Source organism: Caenorhabditis elegans, chromosome V (genome assembly GCF_000002985.6).
Source record: "Caenorhabditis elegans chromosome V".
Classification (NCBI taxonomy): Eukaryota; Metazoa; Nematoda; class Chromadorea; order Rhabditida; family Rhabditidae; genus Caenorhabditis; species Caenorhabditis elegans.
In genome coordinates this window covers 11674321-11689375 of record NC_003283.11, presented here as the reverse complement: position 1 = coordinate 11689375, position 15055 = coordinate 11674321, and the positions used below count along the sequence as shown (strand labels likewise).

Genomic DNA, 15055 nt, shown 5'->3' with positions numbered 1-15055 from the left:
CTATAAATCTGATAAACAATACAAATGGCATTAATATATTTAAACAAAGGCTTCTGCTCAAAAAATGACACACGTATTTCTATTTCTTGATGTTAATCTTCAATCTTCATACTTAAATGCAAAATAAGTTCAATCGGAAATCTTTTAAAGAGCAACAGTTCAATATTATGTACATTATTTATACGTTAATCTTTTGCCATCACATTAAAATTTTAAGCAACCGAATATCTGACGTGGCCCCGTGTTCCTTTTGTGGATATCGCTCGTCTATTGAAATTTTCAATGCTCTCGTGCTCCTGGAAAAACATACATTTTATTTTAGGACGTTTAAATGGAATGTTGAAAATCTAAACCATATTCACAAGTTGGGTGGTTAACTTCTTTTTATAAGATATTTTTTTATGAATCGAAAATGTGAATAGATGAAGACCAAAATAAATATGTTTTCAACTCGAAAACTTTGATACCTTAAAAACACTTCCGGATACATTTTCTAAAAGTCACGTTTCATTAACTTGATTCTGAAGTTGAGGAATTATACCGAGTTGGACGGGTGGGTCCTGGTTTAGTGGTTCCTGCGAGTTAATATTTTATAAGAATGAGCTCAACGGAGAATCGTTGCAGCTCAAAATTTGCTGAATTTATAAAAAAGTCAATTTTAGTACAACGATCAAATCTTAAATGATCCAACTTATTTAAAAATGCAAATTGAGACTCACCTTTTCTGAAGATTCCGGAAATTTCTTTGAATAATTGTAGCAAATTTTCACTGCAATTACCAAGAATGCAATACAGACAATGCATATTATCCCTGCCAGAATCCAATCTCTTCAAAAATTAAATAATTAAAAAGCTGTTAATATTTCATTTCCATTTTTGAACAACTTACAATTGACCATTTGCATCATCATCGGATGCTTCTTCTTGTCCATTTAGTACAAATTCTGTTATTTTCTCCATTCTTGTATCTTCTGAATCTGCGACTCGAAAAATATGTGGAGAATGAATAAGATCTGAGTAGTGGGCTCGACGTCTCGGTAGTGCGGAGGCTGAAATGTCTTGTGAATTCTAGACGAGAGGTTTCCCACGCTTTTGGTAAAAACAATCACATGTGAGTGAGACAATATGGTGCCTGATACTACTTTTTGAGATTTGAACAATGTACGAGTAGAAGGAAACAGTTTAAAATTATGTCAAGATTAAATATTTATTCTCTGTATCGGTTATTTTTTTATTTTTTTTATTTTCATTAAACTTACAAAAAATTTCATTAAAAGTGATTTTCTTCAACAAAACACTTTTTAACAAATAGTTTCATAAAATTTAACAAAATACTAATTTACATTAATTGAAAAAAAAATGAATTTCAGATATCAAATTTGATCAAATTGAATGTTTCCGAACTATGGAAAAAGTTATCATTAACCATCGCTAGATATTAGAGGTTCAACTGAACTTTATGATAATGGAGGAGGATTTAAAAAGAAAAAAAAAACAAAATGTACAATTGATTACAATCTGTCGTATGTCTTGAGAATAGGTCACATGGAATACTTGACTAATTGAATGAAAAGCCCAACGTGGTTTCAAAAATATCTCATTTTTGTAAGGGGCACAATGCTAATTTTACAATTGCTTTTTAATCCAGATAAACATATTTCTAAGTTGTGTATTAATAGTGGATTTTGAAAGTGATAATTGTGATAGATTCAAAAGTGAATTACTTTTAGCCAGCATTGCCAGAAACCAGAAAAAATACGCCCAGATCTGATCAAACATTTTGAAAAAGGTTTGTGCCCTTTCTTCAAACGTTAAATATATGTAACACAATATGTTTCCTAACGAGTAAATTATAATTATCTACCAAACAAAATTGAAAATACAAAGATACAAATTTACAATGTTACAAAACTTACATGTATTGAATAGCTCAGAAGAAGTTGAAGTCATATTCAGCAATTATTAAATAAATAGTCAAAATTGAGAGAGGTTAGACTAGAAATAATATCTGGTATTATCCTCTTCCGATCACACGAAATAAAGCCGATAAGAAGCTCGACATGAATTCTAAAAAATTTACTTTTTTTACGAAAAGGCTCCTCCTTCTTTTTTTTCTGGATTTTTCTGGAAATTTCTATGGTTGCTCTGGTCAACGCGTGAAACAGAATGAAATAGGAAATGAAGGAGATTTGATGTCAAAAGTTTATCTAAACTAAAAAATGAATAAATGGGTGAAAAGTAGGCGGGGGCAGAGAAGAAGAAGGAAGAGATGACTGAATTTTGTGAATAAACCCAATTTGATGGTAAGAAGAGAGCTCGAAACACACACGATTTGTGCTCTCAATTCTTTTCTTTCTCTTTCATCACTTCCTCTAGATGTTTGAGAACAAAACTCTAAAAATAGTAGTTTCAACGTCACCTACTTCAAAAGTCCATGAGTGGATTTCTGCAAAAAATGATAATCCAGCTTTCCTGGGAATAGTTAGCACCTATTTACAAAAGATAAAATACTTTGGAAATATGCTTTAGAAAAATTATTATTTCTAATCTTTAAACGGGAAGTTTTTTCAAGAACGTGTTCTTTTTAAATTTGAAATTTGACATTGATTCCGAAAAAAGAAAAGAAAGAAAAGCAAACGCCACACTACAATTTCATTTGGATGGGTCTCGCCGCGAGAAGTGTTTTTAGGGCCCGATATTTTAAGTTCGAAAAGAGGTTCAGTTTATCAATTTTTATTTCTTGAAACAAAACTGCTCCCTACAATTTTTTCCGCGGCGAGACCAATCTGAAAAGAAATGTGCGTTTTACAACAATTCATATGTTTTTGATACTAAAATCTCTATGTTTTTCGCGAGAATATTATCCAGGAGCAAGAGAACGGTACGCTATGATTAATTTTTTTTAAAACACGTTTTACTTGGCTTCTTTTTCATTTTAAAAAGAGTAATAATCCTCATAAAAGTCACCACTGAAAACAAGGGAAAACGTAAAACAGGGATATGCGGAAGGAAGCCATCGAAAAGTGAAAAAAAATATTTTGAAAAATGAAATTGCAGTCAGTCTGACGAGAAGTGCTTCTTCCTTTTTCTTTGGCCCATCATCATCCTTTTGAATCCAGAAAGAAGAATCAGAATAGAAGAGAAGCCGTCCGTTTTTGAATTATGCATACTCTTTCCAATGACTGAGAAACACATTATCCGTCGTCTCACCAGTTTCCGTATTACTCTTTGATGATTGAAATGTAGGAACAGAATTAGATCAAAAATAGATTTCACACCCTCATTTCTTATTTTTAAATGTATTGAATTCATGAATTATTTTTATTCGTCAATCTTAATATTACGGGATCACATAATTCTGAGTATGCGTATTGCGCAACATATTTGACGCGCAGAATATCTCGTAGCGAAAACTACAGTAATTATTTAAATGACTACTGTAGCGTTGTGTAGATTTACGGGCTCGGTTTTCGAATTAAATTTCTTTTCGAAAATCGACAGCGATTTTCAAGTTTCCTTCGTTTTTCGAATTCTTTTCTCAGTGTTTTGCTTAATTTTAATATTCATTAAATAAATAAATATAAAAATATAAATTATTTAAATTCATTTGGAACATTGATACCTTATACATGAGCTTTTATAGAAAAAATACGATCGCACAAAAATAAACAACGACGCAACGACACTCCGCTATTTTTAAGCCCCGCCCACGATTTCATTTGCACTGCGGCCGCCACATTTCAGTGCAAATGAAATCGTGGGCGGGGCTTAAAAATAGCGGAGTGTCGTTGCGTCGTTGTTTATTTTTGTGCGATCGTATTTTTTCTATAATACAGTATTCACTTAAAGAATTATTGTAGTTTTCGCTACGAGATATTTATCGCGGCAAATACGTTTCGCAATACGCAATCTCAGAACTTTGTGTTTCAGTAATATAAAACAAATGCTACCTGAAAAAGGAATGCACGAATTTATCTGACAATTCTCAATTATAGATGCCTCTGAGACTACGTGAGAACTCCTTCTATGGTTAATAATGCCTTATTCAGGCGCGCTTGAGGTTGCAGTTGTATTCTTTGAATTTCTTTCATGAAAGAGTTATAAAGTTGATTTCAATTTTATATATTTAAAAGTTATTCAGGGAAAAATAATAATAATATATAAAAAGTAGATACATAAGACGGTGAGTTTCAGATTGATTTTACATACTTGCGGCGGTGAGCGTGTGGGAAAAAATCAAACAAGGTTTACATGAAAGGCACTAAAACGGGGGTGGAACAGTCACCGATGAGTACATAGTACGAAAGACAGAAGTGTCAAAGGTTGGATGAAGTAGGGTTCTTCACACAGATTTGAGATGAAATGGCAAGAGAAGATGATACTACTAGTAAGGCTAAACGTGAACACGAGAAATGTTGAGAAATGCCTAAAATAAGGCTGCATGTGAAAAGAGGTAAGAGTGAATGGGGTCATTATACTTGATTCTAGATACCCGGAACATGTGATTTATGTATCGAGCCATTATTCGACATTGTTGTTCGATTCCAATGGAAGATCGAACATCACAAAGTTGAGCCTGAAATTGAAATTTTTAGTATTTCAAGCTTGGCACTAGAAACTTACTTCTTTCTGTATTTTAACGATGGGTACAACGCCAAATATGTTCTTGGTACTTGTCCCTTCTCTCCATTGTTCTTCTCACATGTCCACCAATTTTTATCGACTTTATCTTTCTCAATAACCGTCAATTCATCTCCTGCATCAAAACTGAGCTCATCTTCAAATGCCGCCTCATATCCATAAGCAGCGTAAACTTTTCCAGTATTAATTGATCCCGTTGAGTTATGGGCTGCGGAAAGATACTTCAAACATCCATCATAACCATCTTCATCTTCTTCACACTTCTCCACAGGTGTTTCCATATCAGATAGTGTCGAAGCGAGAACGCATCCTCCTCCTTCCACAAGTTGTCTAACCATTGGAAGGTTATTACAGGAAGCTGCACAATGAAGTGGAGTCCAACCATCGGAATCTTGAGCATTCACATCAGCGTCGTTCTCGATCAAAAATCTTACAATCTCATAGTGTCCAGCACAAATCGCATTGTGCAACGCCGTAATCCCTTCATCATTGGCCTGTGAGACATCTGTTAGCTTTGAGGCACTGCTTCTCACTAAATCGAGTTCTCCTTCTAAAGCAGCATCGAGCAAGAGTGCTAATGGGTCAAATTCAATGCGACCTTTGTTCATCTTTTCATTAGGTCTTCTCAAAATGCCTTTAACAGTTCTTCTTTCAATCGCAACTTCCATTTCAAGATTCTGTCCATCATCAGAACGTGTTGAACACGAACTTGCATCTTCTTCTGTTGTGGTATCACTACCTAATACCATTTGTTCGGTTGGCAATTCAAGATTATTAGTGGAATCCGAACTTGTAGCAACTTGTTTCGATTCTGAATTGACAACTTCTTCGGCATATGTTTCTGATGTTATTGCCGATGGTTCTTCTTGTGATGTTGGCAATTGTGGAATAAAATGTGATCTCCCACGACGTTGTTCATCAAGAAGCCTATGAATCATCTCTGCCTCTGACATTGAAGTACCTTCGGAAGCAGCCCAAGAACGACGTTTCGTAGCTTTCAGGGAATCTGATCGAAGTGATACCAAATCAGTCTTTCCACTTCTCAGTCGTGATTCGTCTAGACTATCACCAAACGATGTTGGACGCTCAACGAACGGAGAATCCCGAGTCTGAAATATAGTTTTTCAATAATTAAGTCAACATAATTTGTAACAATAAAAAATGGGCCGACTCAAAGAATGACCCCAATAATCGAGTTAGTCATGAATTGATTTTTTTTCATCCAAAATATTCAGATATTCATATATTTTCTGATCGATTTTCTACGGGTGAGTCAGTTTAAAAACAAAAATGGAAAAAAAACGCTTACCATTGTAGACGAGTTGATTTTCTGTTCAAAACTTGGTGGAGAAAATGTGATCAACGTCGGAGCTTTCTGCGAAGAAGTTGATGGTGAACTGTGATTTGAATGAGGATCCGTAGATGCCATTTTACTTAACTCCGAGTATTTTTGCTGGTTTTCTTTACATGGTGCCAAGTACGATGGCTCCGTCGGTATTTTTTGATGATCTCCTGATCCATCGATAGCATCATAACTGCCAGTTTGTCTGCAAAAAAAAATTTTTGAATTAGAAAAACCTCGATATTGTAAACAACACAGAAATTTATTATTGTTGCATTCATGATTCTTCCTCGACATTCGCAGGATTTGATAAGAAAGATAAAGGAAAATGGGGTTCTCTGTCTTACATAAAACCGGTTTCAATTTCGAAATGCGCACCAAATAGACTCAAAATGTGAAAACACAAGTACAAAACTTTCAAACACAAACCGATAAGAACTAGTTTTTGATATATTGAACAGATTTCGAAGAAACTATAATTTTTTTTCATAATTTCAAATTTGTTGATTGACTCGTTTTCGGAAACGATTGCACTTTTTTAATTTGTGCTTTATGTACCGAACCAAGCGTTTCCGCAGAAATGTTTCTTTTTAATTTTTGCTCTTTTTTAAGGAAAACTTAGAAACGAAAATGTACGATTTCTCGGTTTTCTGAAAAACCAAAAAAAAAATTGTGTTCTTGGTAAAATCGAAATTTTTTTGAAAACATTCCAAAATTGGTTTTTTTTTTAATACGGAAACAATATTTGTGATACAGTTTACACCATATTTCATATAAATAAAGTTTTTTTTATTAAGAGAGATCCAGTTGTGATTTTTATGCTTTTAGAGCCAAACAGGAAATCGAAAAACCGGCAGGCAGATACTGTATTTATACTTACCCATTCAAATCTCTTTTCTCCGAAAATTCTTCTGATTTCATCATTTGAGGTGATGGTTGTTGCTGTTGGGTATTATTAACTTGGAATGGTTCGACAGAAGCACGAGGTCTTATAACTTCTTGTGTGGATACTTGATTTGCAGCTCGGGCTAGAAGAATCTGATGTTGCTGCATTTTTCGTTGTTCCACGAGCGCTGCCGCTGCTGCAGTTTGTCTTCTCCGGTACATTTCTTCCAACTAAAATTATTTGATGATGAACAACTGATAAACTCTAATGCCATATACAAAATTTCTTTTTAATACTTACATGCTTGTTTAAAGATTGCGCCCTCATTGAAGCATTTCTCAACTCTAATTGAGCTTCTTTCAGCATGGATCCTTGCACATTCAACTCTCTTTCTCTTCCATAATTCTTATTTTGAAGCTGTGCCGTTTCGTGTTCAAGCTCTCTGAGTCTTCGCAGTTCGGTCTCCTCGTCGGCGACTTGTCTTCGAACAGCTCGAACTCTTTGCACCATTTCTACTGACTGCGGTTTTACACCGTAATCGGCGATCATTTCAGAAGGGCTGAAAACAACAATTATGAAGAAGCTAATTTTTGTAACAAAAAAGAAAAAGTGAAAACAAAACAATACTCACTTCTGAAACTGTGCATTAACAGGATTATTTCGTTTAATTTGAGCGGCCATTGTCGGTTGCACTTGCATTGTCGGAATAACGTGTGGTCGTGTATTTGGTGCGGAATACATCATCATCGGATTCTGCTGGTGATACTGTTGGGACAATGCTTGTGGATGTGGTGGTGGTGGTTGAGCGACCACCCGAACCGGCGGTTTTGACATCTGCAAACGTAAAAAATAAAGTTTTGAAGTAAACGTTTTAGCTGGTTGATTCATCATCGAATATAAAAACCCCAGGGGGACGACTGGAACGAAGGACACACATCTTAAGATAAAATGATATCAGAAGGTCAAACTAACTAAGGGGACATGCATTCCTATGATGCTACTGGCGAAGACGATGATAGGAATTGAAAATAAAAATAAAACTACTAGGCAATCAAGTGCAGCTGTTTCCGACTGCATTATTGTTTTCCGGGACAATAAATCATTGACGAGGAAGTTTAAAGATTTCGTTGTGGTGGTGAAAAAATGAAGGAATATGTGCATTGGTTTCTCAATAACGCAGAAATTTGATAAAGAAATACGGAATATGAGGAATATTGAATGTATGATAAGTTTAATTTTATTCATCTCAATTACAAAGGATATTTATCGATCAGAGTTAAAAGTGAGGTTGTCACTCAAATCTGACACTAACATTTGTGACAAGTATGACAAAATGCTGACAAAGTGTAGAGAAACACACTTTCATTTTGAAATCGAGACGATGAGTTCAAAAATGGGCGGAGTCAAGTAGGTAAAGGTTCTCATAAATGAAGAAAAACAGTTAGAATAAAGTATATTAAGAAAGAGATAGTGTGGCAGGTATATCTTGTGATAAGTCGGTGATAATGAAGATGTGACACATTGAGAGAGAGAGAAAACGAGGAGAAAGCGAACTTTTTACGACCACTCTCCCTCTCATAAATTTGTCTTCATGTTTTAAGCCATTATATTATCAAAGTCCATCGACTTCTCGACTGTTACGTCAGAAACGTCGATTAGAACCAGAAAAAAAGGACAAAACAGCCACGACGAAACGGAGGAAACAGAATTGAAAATTTGTGAACTAAACTAGGACAGGACGACTTTGACACGCTTCATCACCTTTAGACCTAGTAGCATCGTCTTGCGTAATCGCCCGAGGAAATCGGCGACAACGAGGAGATGTTTGAAGAAAAAAGGACCCAGAAGTTTTATTATTACCTCCTCCTCTTCCTCATCTCTTTCCGTCTCCTTACTTTTTATTCCCCCGTTTCTCCAGCTTTTGCGACCACATGCGCGCCGCGCATATCTCCTCTATCTATATTCCCTATCGTTTGTGGACAGACGCAGATTCGCGTTGCGACGTTGCTGCAAAAGTCAACGCTAAGCCAAACAACAGGTTTACGAACAGTGTGAAGCCATTGCCAATAAGAGAGATGATGATAGAGAAAAATAACTGTGAATACATGCGTTTCAAATTGAAACTGTTTCAATTGGTATTACCTATGGCGAACAATAATAGCATGTGCTGAGCAGCTAAAAAACAAAAGGAATAGTAAGAAATGGAAGAGTGAGAAATGTTTGAGAATGACCAGAGGACTCAAGTCAAAAAGATTGCGCGAAGCGATAGAGACCTTCCTCTTCTTTTTTTGGTGGTAGTAGTTTGTTTCGGGACGAAGACGAGAAACGGCGTCCCGTCCCATAAACCTCTATTATATTCCAACAGGAAGATGAAAAGGGTGTGAGCTATTTAACCAATAGTTTACAACTAACAATTATATTGTAAAACTGTGGAAACTATGCCTTATGTAAACTTGAAGAAATCAAATCGAATTAAATGGATGTATGAGTTAACTTCAACATCAATAATTATTGATGAGTGTGAACGGTGCAGAGCACAGTGTGGGTAATGACGGTGAGTTGGAGGTTCTACAGTGCCGCCATCGGAGCTTGCCGACGCGCGCACGGAAAGCGTAAAAAACAGTCGGCAAGACTCTACGAGACATAAATATCGTTTCTATTGGTGGGCAGCGGCCGCACGTGGTCTCTCGCGGCTTGTTGTCGAGACAATCAAAACAATAAGAAAACAGTAGGAGACGGCACACGGCTCACTATAGGAAGCACTCGAGAAATCGAGATCTATATTGCGAAAAGTATCGGAAGTACGGGAATCAAGCACAGATAGTTGAGCGTCATGATCTGATCTTTCAGTGGAAATCGAGTGTTAATGATCAAGAGCAAGAATATTATATATATAAAATGGCTAAATTTGTTAAATTCTAGGATCTATTTGGAATACGAATTTGACAGGTGCAGAAATTAATATCCCTGAATCAGAAAGAGCCCGTGAGATAATTATTGGATTTAGAGAGTCTATCAGTTATTGGTAACTGTACACTAGGTAATGTTTCAGAGTAAAAATGAGGCAAAAAGAGAAATAGAATGAAATTTGAATTAGTCTATGAAACATGAACCTATTTAAATTATCAATTTGATAATTTCAAACAAAGATTAATATTTCAAATATATTCTCCTTTTCGACAAGAAGCTTCTTTGATAGGATAAAAAGCTCAGCAGGAGGCCCTACGATGGGAAGGAACGTGTATTTTGGAACAAAGTGTGGATCGTTGTCGTTGTCTTCGTGCTGGTGGTGTTCTGTTCAATTGAAAATCCCGAAAGTGAAACATGTCGTAAATGTTGTGTCTATGCGCCCTCATGATGATCTGACGAACTTCTCGCACAAAATTAATAATGAAGTAGAAGAAAGAGTGAATTAAAAATTAATTCAAAACAAACGAAAGACGCTTTTGAACAAACTATTGAGGAATTTAGCAAACATAAAATAATAGAAGAAAATCTGTTTTGATTTTAATTTCTACGACAGTCACCGACAATTCGCATTAAATCGCATACCAAACTGAGGCGATTCGGACAACGATTGTGTTGATGGTTGTTGGTGTATTGAAAAGCATGAAACTAAGCTGAATGTATTTAACGGAATAGAAAAAGGATTCAACTGGTCGACGAAAAGTTACAGAATGAAAAAGTAAATGTCAAAACTTCAACACTTCAAACCTATGCAAGAGATGACTTTTATATTACTTAAATCGGTTTCCCTTTCAATTGGATCAGATGTGGTAATAAGAAAAAAGTCGTGTTGGCGAACGGAAGATAAAAAAAAACAAGTGTTTTCAAAATGATGATATCACATGTCACATTTTAGCTTTAGAACTCTTTCGGGCCACCGGAAGAGAAATGAACATTAAACACCGGAAGAGAGTAAAGAAAAATTTCGGCGAACCAAACATGTATCCCATTTTGACCGATCAAAAAAAAATGTTTTACTTAAATGAAGCGATTCTCAAAATTTCTAATCAGTTTTTTTTCAAGAATATTTTAAAGAGTATGGCATTATTTGTAGTGGCTGCCACCATAGAATAGTATCTTCTGTCATAAAATACTACAACAACAATCATTGAACAGTCACCGACAGCCTCGCGAAGATGAAAAAATACTTTACAATTGTAGAATAATAACGCTTAACACGTAATACATATCATTATGCATAATGACTTGACGACAGTCTCGATTACACTACAAGAAAAAAAATAACATCTATAACTTTATGCGACTCTACGACGACAACATAGAAAGATGATGGAATTGAAAGAGAAGAAGCCGAGAGAAGCGTACGCTCACACACGCGTTCACTCACACAATTGCGCAATTAATTTAGTTGTAATACGCGTTGCCGACGTGCGCAAGACTATGCAACGATGAGAAGGAAGTGAGTGAAAAGTGAAAAAAAAAAACAAAATTTATAATCGAAAATTAATCGACTGACCAGTTTTTTTTTGGCGATCTTTCCTTCACAGCCACAGATTTTTTTTGATAAAATAATTAAACAAAAATAAAACAGTTGTTGTCTATTATCAACAAAAAATATTCGTGTACGCTAGAGGAGGAACTTTTTTTTACTTTTTAATATTCACGAAGAGCTTTTGGCCAGTGGGTCAAGAAAATAAAAATAGAAGAGAATTAAAATGAAGAAATAAGTCGGAGAATCCAATATAGGGGAAAGCTTGAATGATAAATCGAGGTTAATCGGCAAGGCGCGTACGGCGTACGCACACGAATACTTCGTCTATCTTTCTGTGTCTCTCTTCAAAGGTCAGACTTTCTGTTACGAGAGAAGAAGAAAATGAAGATGATGAGAAAATTGTTTCAATTTCGTGGAGGGCAAAAGTAAGAAGGGGAGAACGCCAATTGGCATCTTCTTTCAATTGACCGATCCACGAAGAGCACTCACTACTATCAATGATATGTGGTGATTAGGTACCGAAAGATAAAAAAGAGAAATTTTTAAACTAAAAGTGGTCGTGAACCTATGGAAAGACTATTTATCATCAGGAATTTGAATTTTTATATTGACTAAACTATTTTATGAAAATGTTTTTGATAATCTTAAAGGAGGATTTCGAAAAATGGGGATACATTTTTAGAAAACTCTGAAAATTCCAATTTACTGAAATACCACGAAAGAAAAAAGAAAAAATTACTAAAGATCAAAAATTCCAACTTTGAAAAGTGTGAATTTACATATCTCGAAGCCACACCCAGTTTCGAACCAATCAGCGTCTTCGTCTGATTGGTAAAAAAGTGGGCGGAGCGAAATGCTGATTGATCGCAGTTTTATTTTTGGAGGAAATTAAAATAGGGAAAAAATTGAAAAAGAGCGTTTTTGAAAATTGGAATTTTTGATCTTTCTTAATTTTTTCTATTTTTCTTTTGGGAAATTTCAGTTTGTAGGCATATTCCGAGTATTCTGGAACTGAATCAAAAATTTACTGATTTTATTTCCATCAAAAATTTACTTGATTGGTATAAATTTTTCCGAATCAATCTCGATCAACTAAAAAAAGCAAGTCATTTTGATCCATCTGAAGGTATCACGCGAGACTAATAATCTCTGATGCATTCCTATCCGTTTCTGATCTTCGACAATCTTAACCAATTCAAACCAGGACCTATCTTAAAATATAATATTTTTATCATTATTTTATGGCGATTGTGATGCGTTGATGTCTGCCTACCTGACTTATGGCCCGGCAGAAAAAAAAAAACAAAACGTGACACTTCAAATCAAAATTAGATGACTTTTTTCTACGCTAAGATACGCTATTGAGGTGTTCTCTCCTTTTCTGACTATCTTTTTTTGGGAAGGTGATGATACAATTGCGTGAGATGCAAAAATTCAAAGAATTCCGTTACTCTCCCCGCAAAAAAACTACAAATTATCAGAACCTAGCCATCATCCATCAAACGGATTGTTGAGATGAAGGGAGAAACCAATTGAATTATATGAAGAATTTCCGTTATCGAGTTTTCTTTTTCAATTTTTTCTAATAAAATCTTAATAGCATTTCCGTTTCTTGAAAATTTTGTTCCGCATTTTTTCATTTCAAACAAAAAAAACTAACTCGTTGATTTGCGGAGATGAACGGAGCCGTCGAAGATTTATGAGCCATCGTAGATGCCATTGATGACGTCGGACGGTATATTGGGGCAGTTGAAACAGTTCGTACAGAATCCGACGAGTGAATCAGAGACACCTGGAATATGAAAAATGGATAATCGTCAAACATCTGCTAATCTAACAGTAGACCTTAAATATTTTTTGAAAAATTTTTATCGACACTGAAATTTTTATTTTTAGATTTTTTTTTAAACAAATTATGATTTCGTCACAGTTCACGTACTTCATGAATCACGTGAATATAAGATTTACAAAAATAGATCAATCCCTTTTTGTAACAATTTGAAAAATAATTAATCTCGATTCTCACCTGTGTGACACCGTTGTTTGCCGGGTACCCTATACCCCCTCCGCTACTGGTCGTGACCATCTCGTTGAGAACTGAGATCTGAAAATGGAGGGAAGATTAGTATAATTTTGTTTGAAAGGATTGAGAGAAAATGACAAAGAGCAAACGTGAATCGTAATACTGAACTTTTCTTTAAAAAATCCAAAATTGTCTAAAATTCAGAAATGCCACAGAAGAAGAACGAATAAAATCGAAGAACAACGAAAAATTGAATTTTTAAATTTTGGCTAAATTCCATGCTTGAATTTCCAAAATGAGAATTTCGACCGTTTTTTTTCGTGAAATTTATGACAATTTTCAATTTTTCAAAATAAAAACAAACTTCTTTTAATTTTTCACATTAACACGGTGGTTTGAAGATATTATAGAACAAAAATAATATTTCACCGCCATTAAAAATGATCAAAGAGGAATTGAACCATTGAAACAGAAAAATCAGGAGAGAGTCCAAAAACATAACAATGAAAATTATCAAGTAGCCGTGTTATTATAGTTTTCTGTATCTAATTACGAATTATTATCATTTCGTAATAATACCGTTTAATCAGTGATAAGGTGTTAATAACTTACATATGAAATTTTGCTGAAACTTCAAACTTGCTGATAAAACGCCTCACATGCTAAAAACGTAAAAAAGAACGAGCCGTAACAAAAATAACGAAGAGAAGGAGGACCTGCGATTGAATGATCAGAGGAGCGCGCGCGCAAGGGAGCGTATGCATGTGTTGGTTCGAAAGATGACGACGAGCCAAAGTAAACACGGCCTCTTAGATATTGGGGTCGTCCCTCTGTGCCTCTCTCTATTCGCTTCGTTTATTATCAACAAACTTTTCTTATTTCTCACAGTCTCGTACCACATATCTTCAAAAAGAGACTTGGCACAATGCCAAAACGGCTTTCGGTGTAGAATGAGAGATACACAGACATTGAAAAAGAGATCGGGGACATCAACCTTGAAATGGATCACCGGTTGATTAACGACCAAAAATAGGAGAAGAACACCGGTAAATGTGGGTTGCTAGTTATGGTCCGTAAAAAGTGAAGTTGCGAAAAATTATTTTTCTGATGATCAAATCGTTGACAATTGAGCGAAAATGGGGGCAGAAGTAGAAGAGTGCATGATGAATAGAGGAAGGAAGAGGTCCACTTGAAATAATTCCGAAAGTGGCCTATTCAGTCGAGAATTGGCTGCTTCGGAAGCAGAACAAGCACAAAAGAGTGGAAGGAAGAGGAGAAAACTCAATTTCGACAAATTCTTTCTCTTGTCACTAACGAAACTCGAATGGTCATCAGGAAACGAAAAGGAAAAAGTAAAAATGTTCCGGTTCTTTTAATTCAGGATTTTATTTTGAGTTTTTAAAATAGGTTCGCGGTAGAGAAAATTTTTTTTAATTGCATCGATTATATAAAATTACAAATCAAGTTTGTCCAAATGAAAAGAACATCATTGTTTTGTTCGCTACAAGGAGAAAACTAGAAGCGAATTGGAGCTTTTGCTCCCGCACATTTCAATTGTTTGAAGTGGGAACAAGAAGAGTGCACTTTCTATTGGAAATGTGCTCAATGATTGTTTTTCTTTGTCAATAACTTAAAAGTAAATTGAAAGCCGTTTAAATATTTTAAGTAAAAATTAAAATTCAGAGTTCCTTATCCAAAATAAAC

The 15055-nt window shown here is 35.1% G+C and overlaps 2 protein-coding genes and 9 non-coding genes across 14 annotated transcripts; 7 read left to right on the top strand and 4 right to left on the bottom strand.

Moving 5' to 3' along the window:
• Positions 1 to 87: 87 nt before the first annotated feature.
• Positions 88 to 2199, bottom strand: W05E10.2 (uncharacterized protein). The gene is made up of 4 exons (NM_073555.5): positions 1917 to 2199; positions 890 to 1049; positions 720 to 828; positions 88 to 296 (listed from the first exon to the last, which is right to left on the bottom strand). Exons 1-4 carry the CDS (start codon positions 1948 to 1950, stop codon positions 213 to 215), a joined length of 387 nt encoding a protein of 128 aa, NP_505956.3. The 5' UTR covers positions 1951 to 2199; the 3' UTR covers positions 88 to 212.
• A 1902-nt stretch (positions 2200 to 4101) lies between these two features.
• ape-1 (Apoptotic enhancer 1 protein) lies at positions 4102 to 13438 on the bottom strand (the record flags this gene model as incomplete). 4 transcript variants are annotated; one of them, NM_001269424.2, is made up of 8 exons in its annotated part: positions 4102 to 4576; positions 4624 to 5750; positions 5951 to 6188; positions 6864 to 7099; positions 7170 to 7428; positions 7501 to 7703; positions 12989 to 13120; positions 13355 to 13438. In NM_001269424.2, the coding sequence occupies 8 exons, from the start codon at positions 13412 to 13414 to the stop codon at positions 4522 to 4524; spliced, it is 2310 nt and encodes a 769-aa protein (NP_001256353.1). The 4 variants fall into 4 exon arrangements, with proteins under 4 accessions (NP_001256353.1, NP_001256354.1, NP_001256355.1 ...); NM_001269425.4 differs by lacking the exons at positions 12989 to 13120; positions 13355 to 13438; NM_001269426.3 differs by lacking the exons at positions 6864 to 7099; positions 7170 to 7428; positions 7501 to 7703; positions 12989 to 13120; positions 13355 to 13438 and having other exon boundaries at positions 4522 to 4576; positions 5951 to 6070.
• F46F3.20 lies at positions 8760 to 8892 on the top strand. The gene has a single exon (NR_069592.1). It is a non-coding gene; the product is annotated as an Unclassified non-coding RNA F46F3.20 (non-coding RNA).
• On the top strand, positions 9105 to 9251 carry F46F3.16. Its single transcript, NR_069591.1, has one exon. It is a non-coding gene; the product is annotated as an Unclassified non-coding RNA F46F3.16 (non-coding RNA).
• Positions 9456 to 9663, top strand: F46F3.21. Its single transcript, NR_069590.1, has one exon. It is a non-coding gene; the product is annotated as an Unclassified non-coding RNA F46F3.21 (non-coding RNA).
• On the top strand, positions 11177 to 11381 carry F46F3.9. The gene has a single exon (NR_069589.1). It is a non-coding gene; the product is annotated as an Unclassified non-coding RNA F46F3.9 (non-coding RNA).
• Positions 13439 to 14017: 579 nt separating the features above from the next.
• Positions 14018 to 14227, top strand: F46F3.15. Its single transcript, NR_069588.1, has one exon. It is a non-coding gene; the product is annotated as an Unclassified non-coding RNA F46F3.15 (non-coding RNA).
• F46F3.6 lies at positions 14072 to 14290 on the bottom strand. Its single transcript, NR_069587.1, has one exon. It is a non-coding gene; the product is annotated as an Unclassified non-coding RNA F46F3.6 (non-coding RNA).
• A 147-nt stretch (positions 14291 to 14437) lies between these two features.
• Positions 14438 to 14649, bottom strand: F46F3.10. The gene has a single exon (NR_069586.1). It is a non-coding gene; the product is annotated as an Unclassified non-coding RNA F46F3.10 (non-coding RNA).
• F46F3.23 lies at positions 14446 to 14657 on the top strand. Its single transcript, NR_069585.1, has one exon. It is a non-coding gene; the product is annotated as an Unclassified non-coding RNA F46F3.23 (non-coding RNA).
• Positions 14658 to 14819: 162 nt separating this feature from the next.
• Positions 14820 to 14956, top strand: F46F3.18. Its single transcript, NR_069584.1, has one exon. It is a non-coding gene; the product is annotated as an Unclassified non-coding RNA F46F3.18 (non-coding RNA).
• Positions 14957 to 15055: the final 99 nt, after the last annotated feature.

What these genes read in the sequence shown, in the direction of transcription:
- W05E10.2 (NM_073555.5), bottom strand. Translation starts at nt 1,950, where the DNA reads ATGACTTCAACTTCTTCTGAGCTATTCAATACAT. An exon ending in GATGATGCAAATGGTCAATT is followed by an intron (nt 829 to 889) that starts GTAAGTTGTTCA and finishes TAATTTTTGAAG; the next exon opens with AGATTGGATTCTGGCAGGGA. An exon ending in TTCCGGAATCTTCAGAAAAG is followed by an intron (nt 297 to 719) that starts GTGAGTCTCAAT and finishes ATGTTTTTCCAG; the next exon opens with GAGCACGAGAGCATTGAAAA.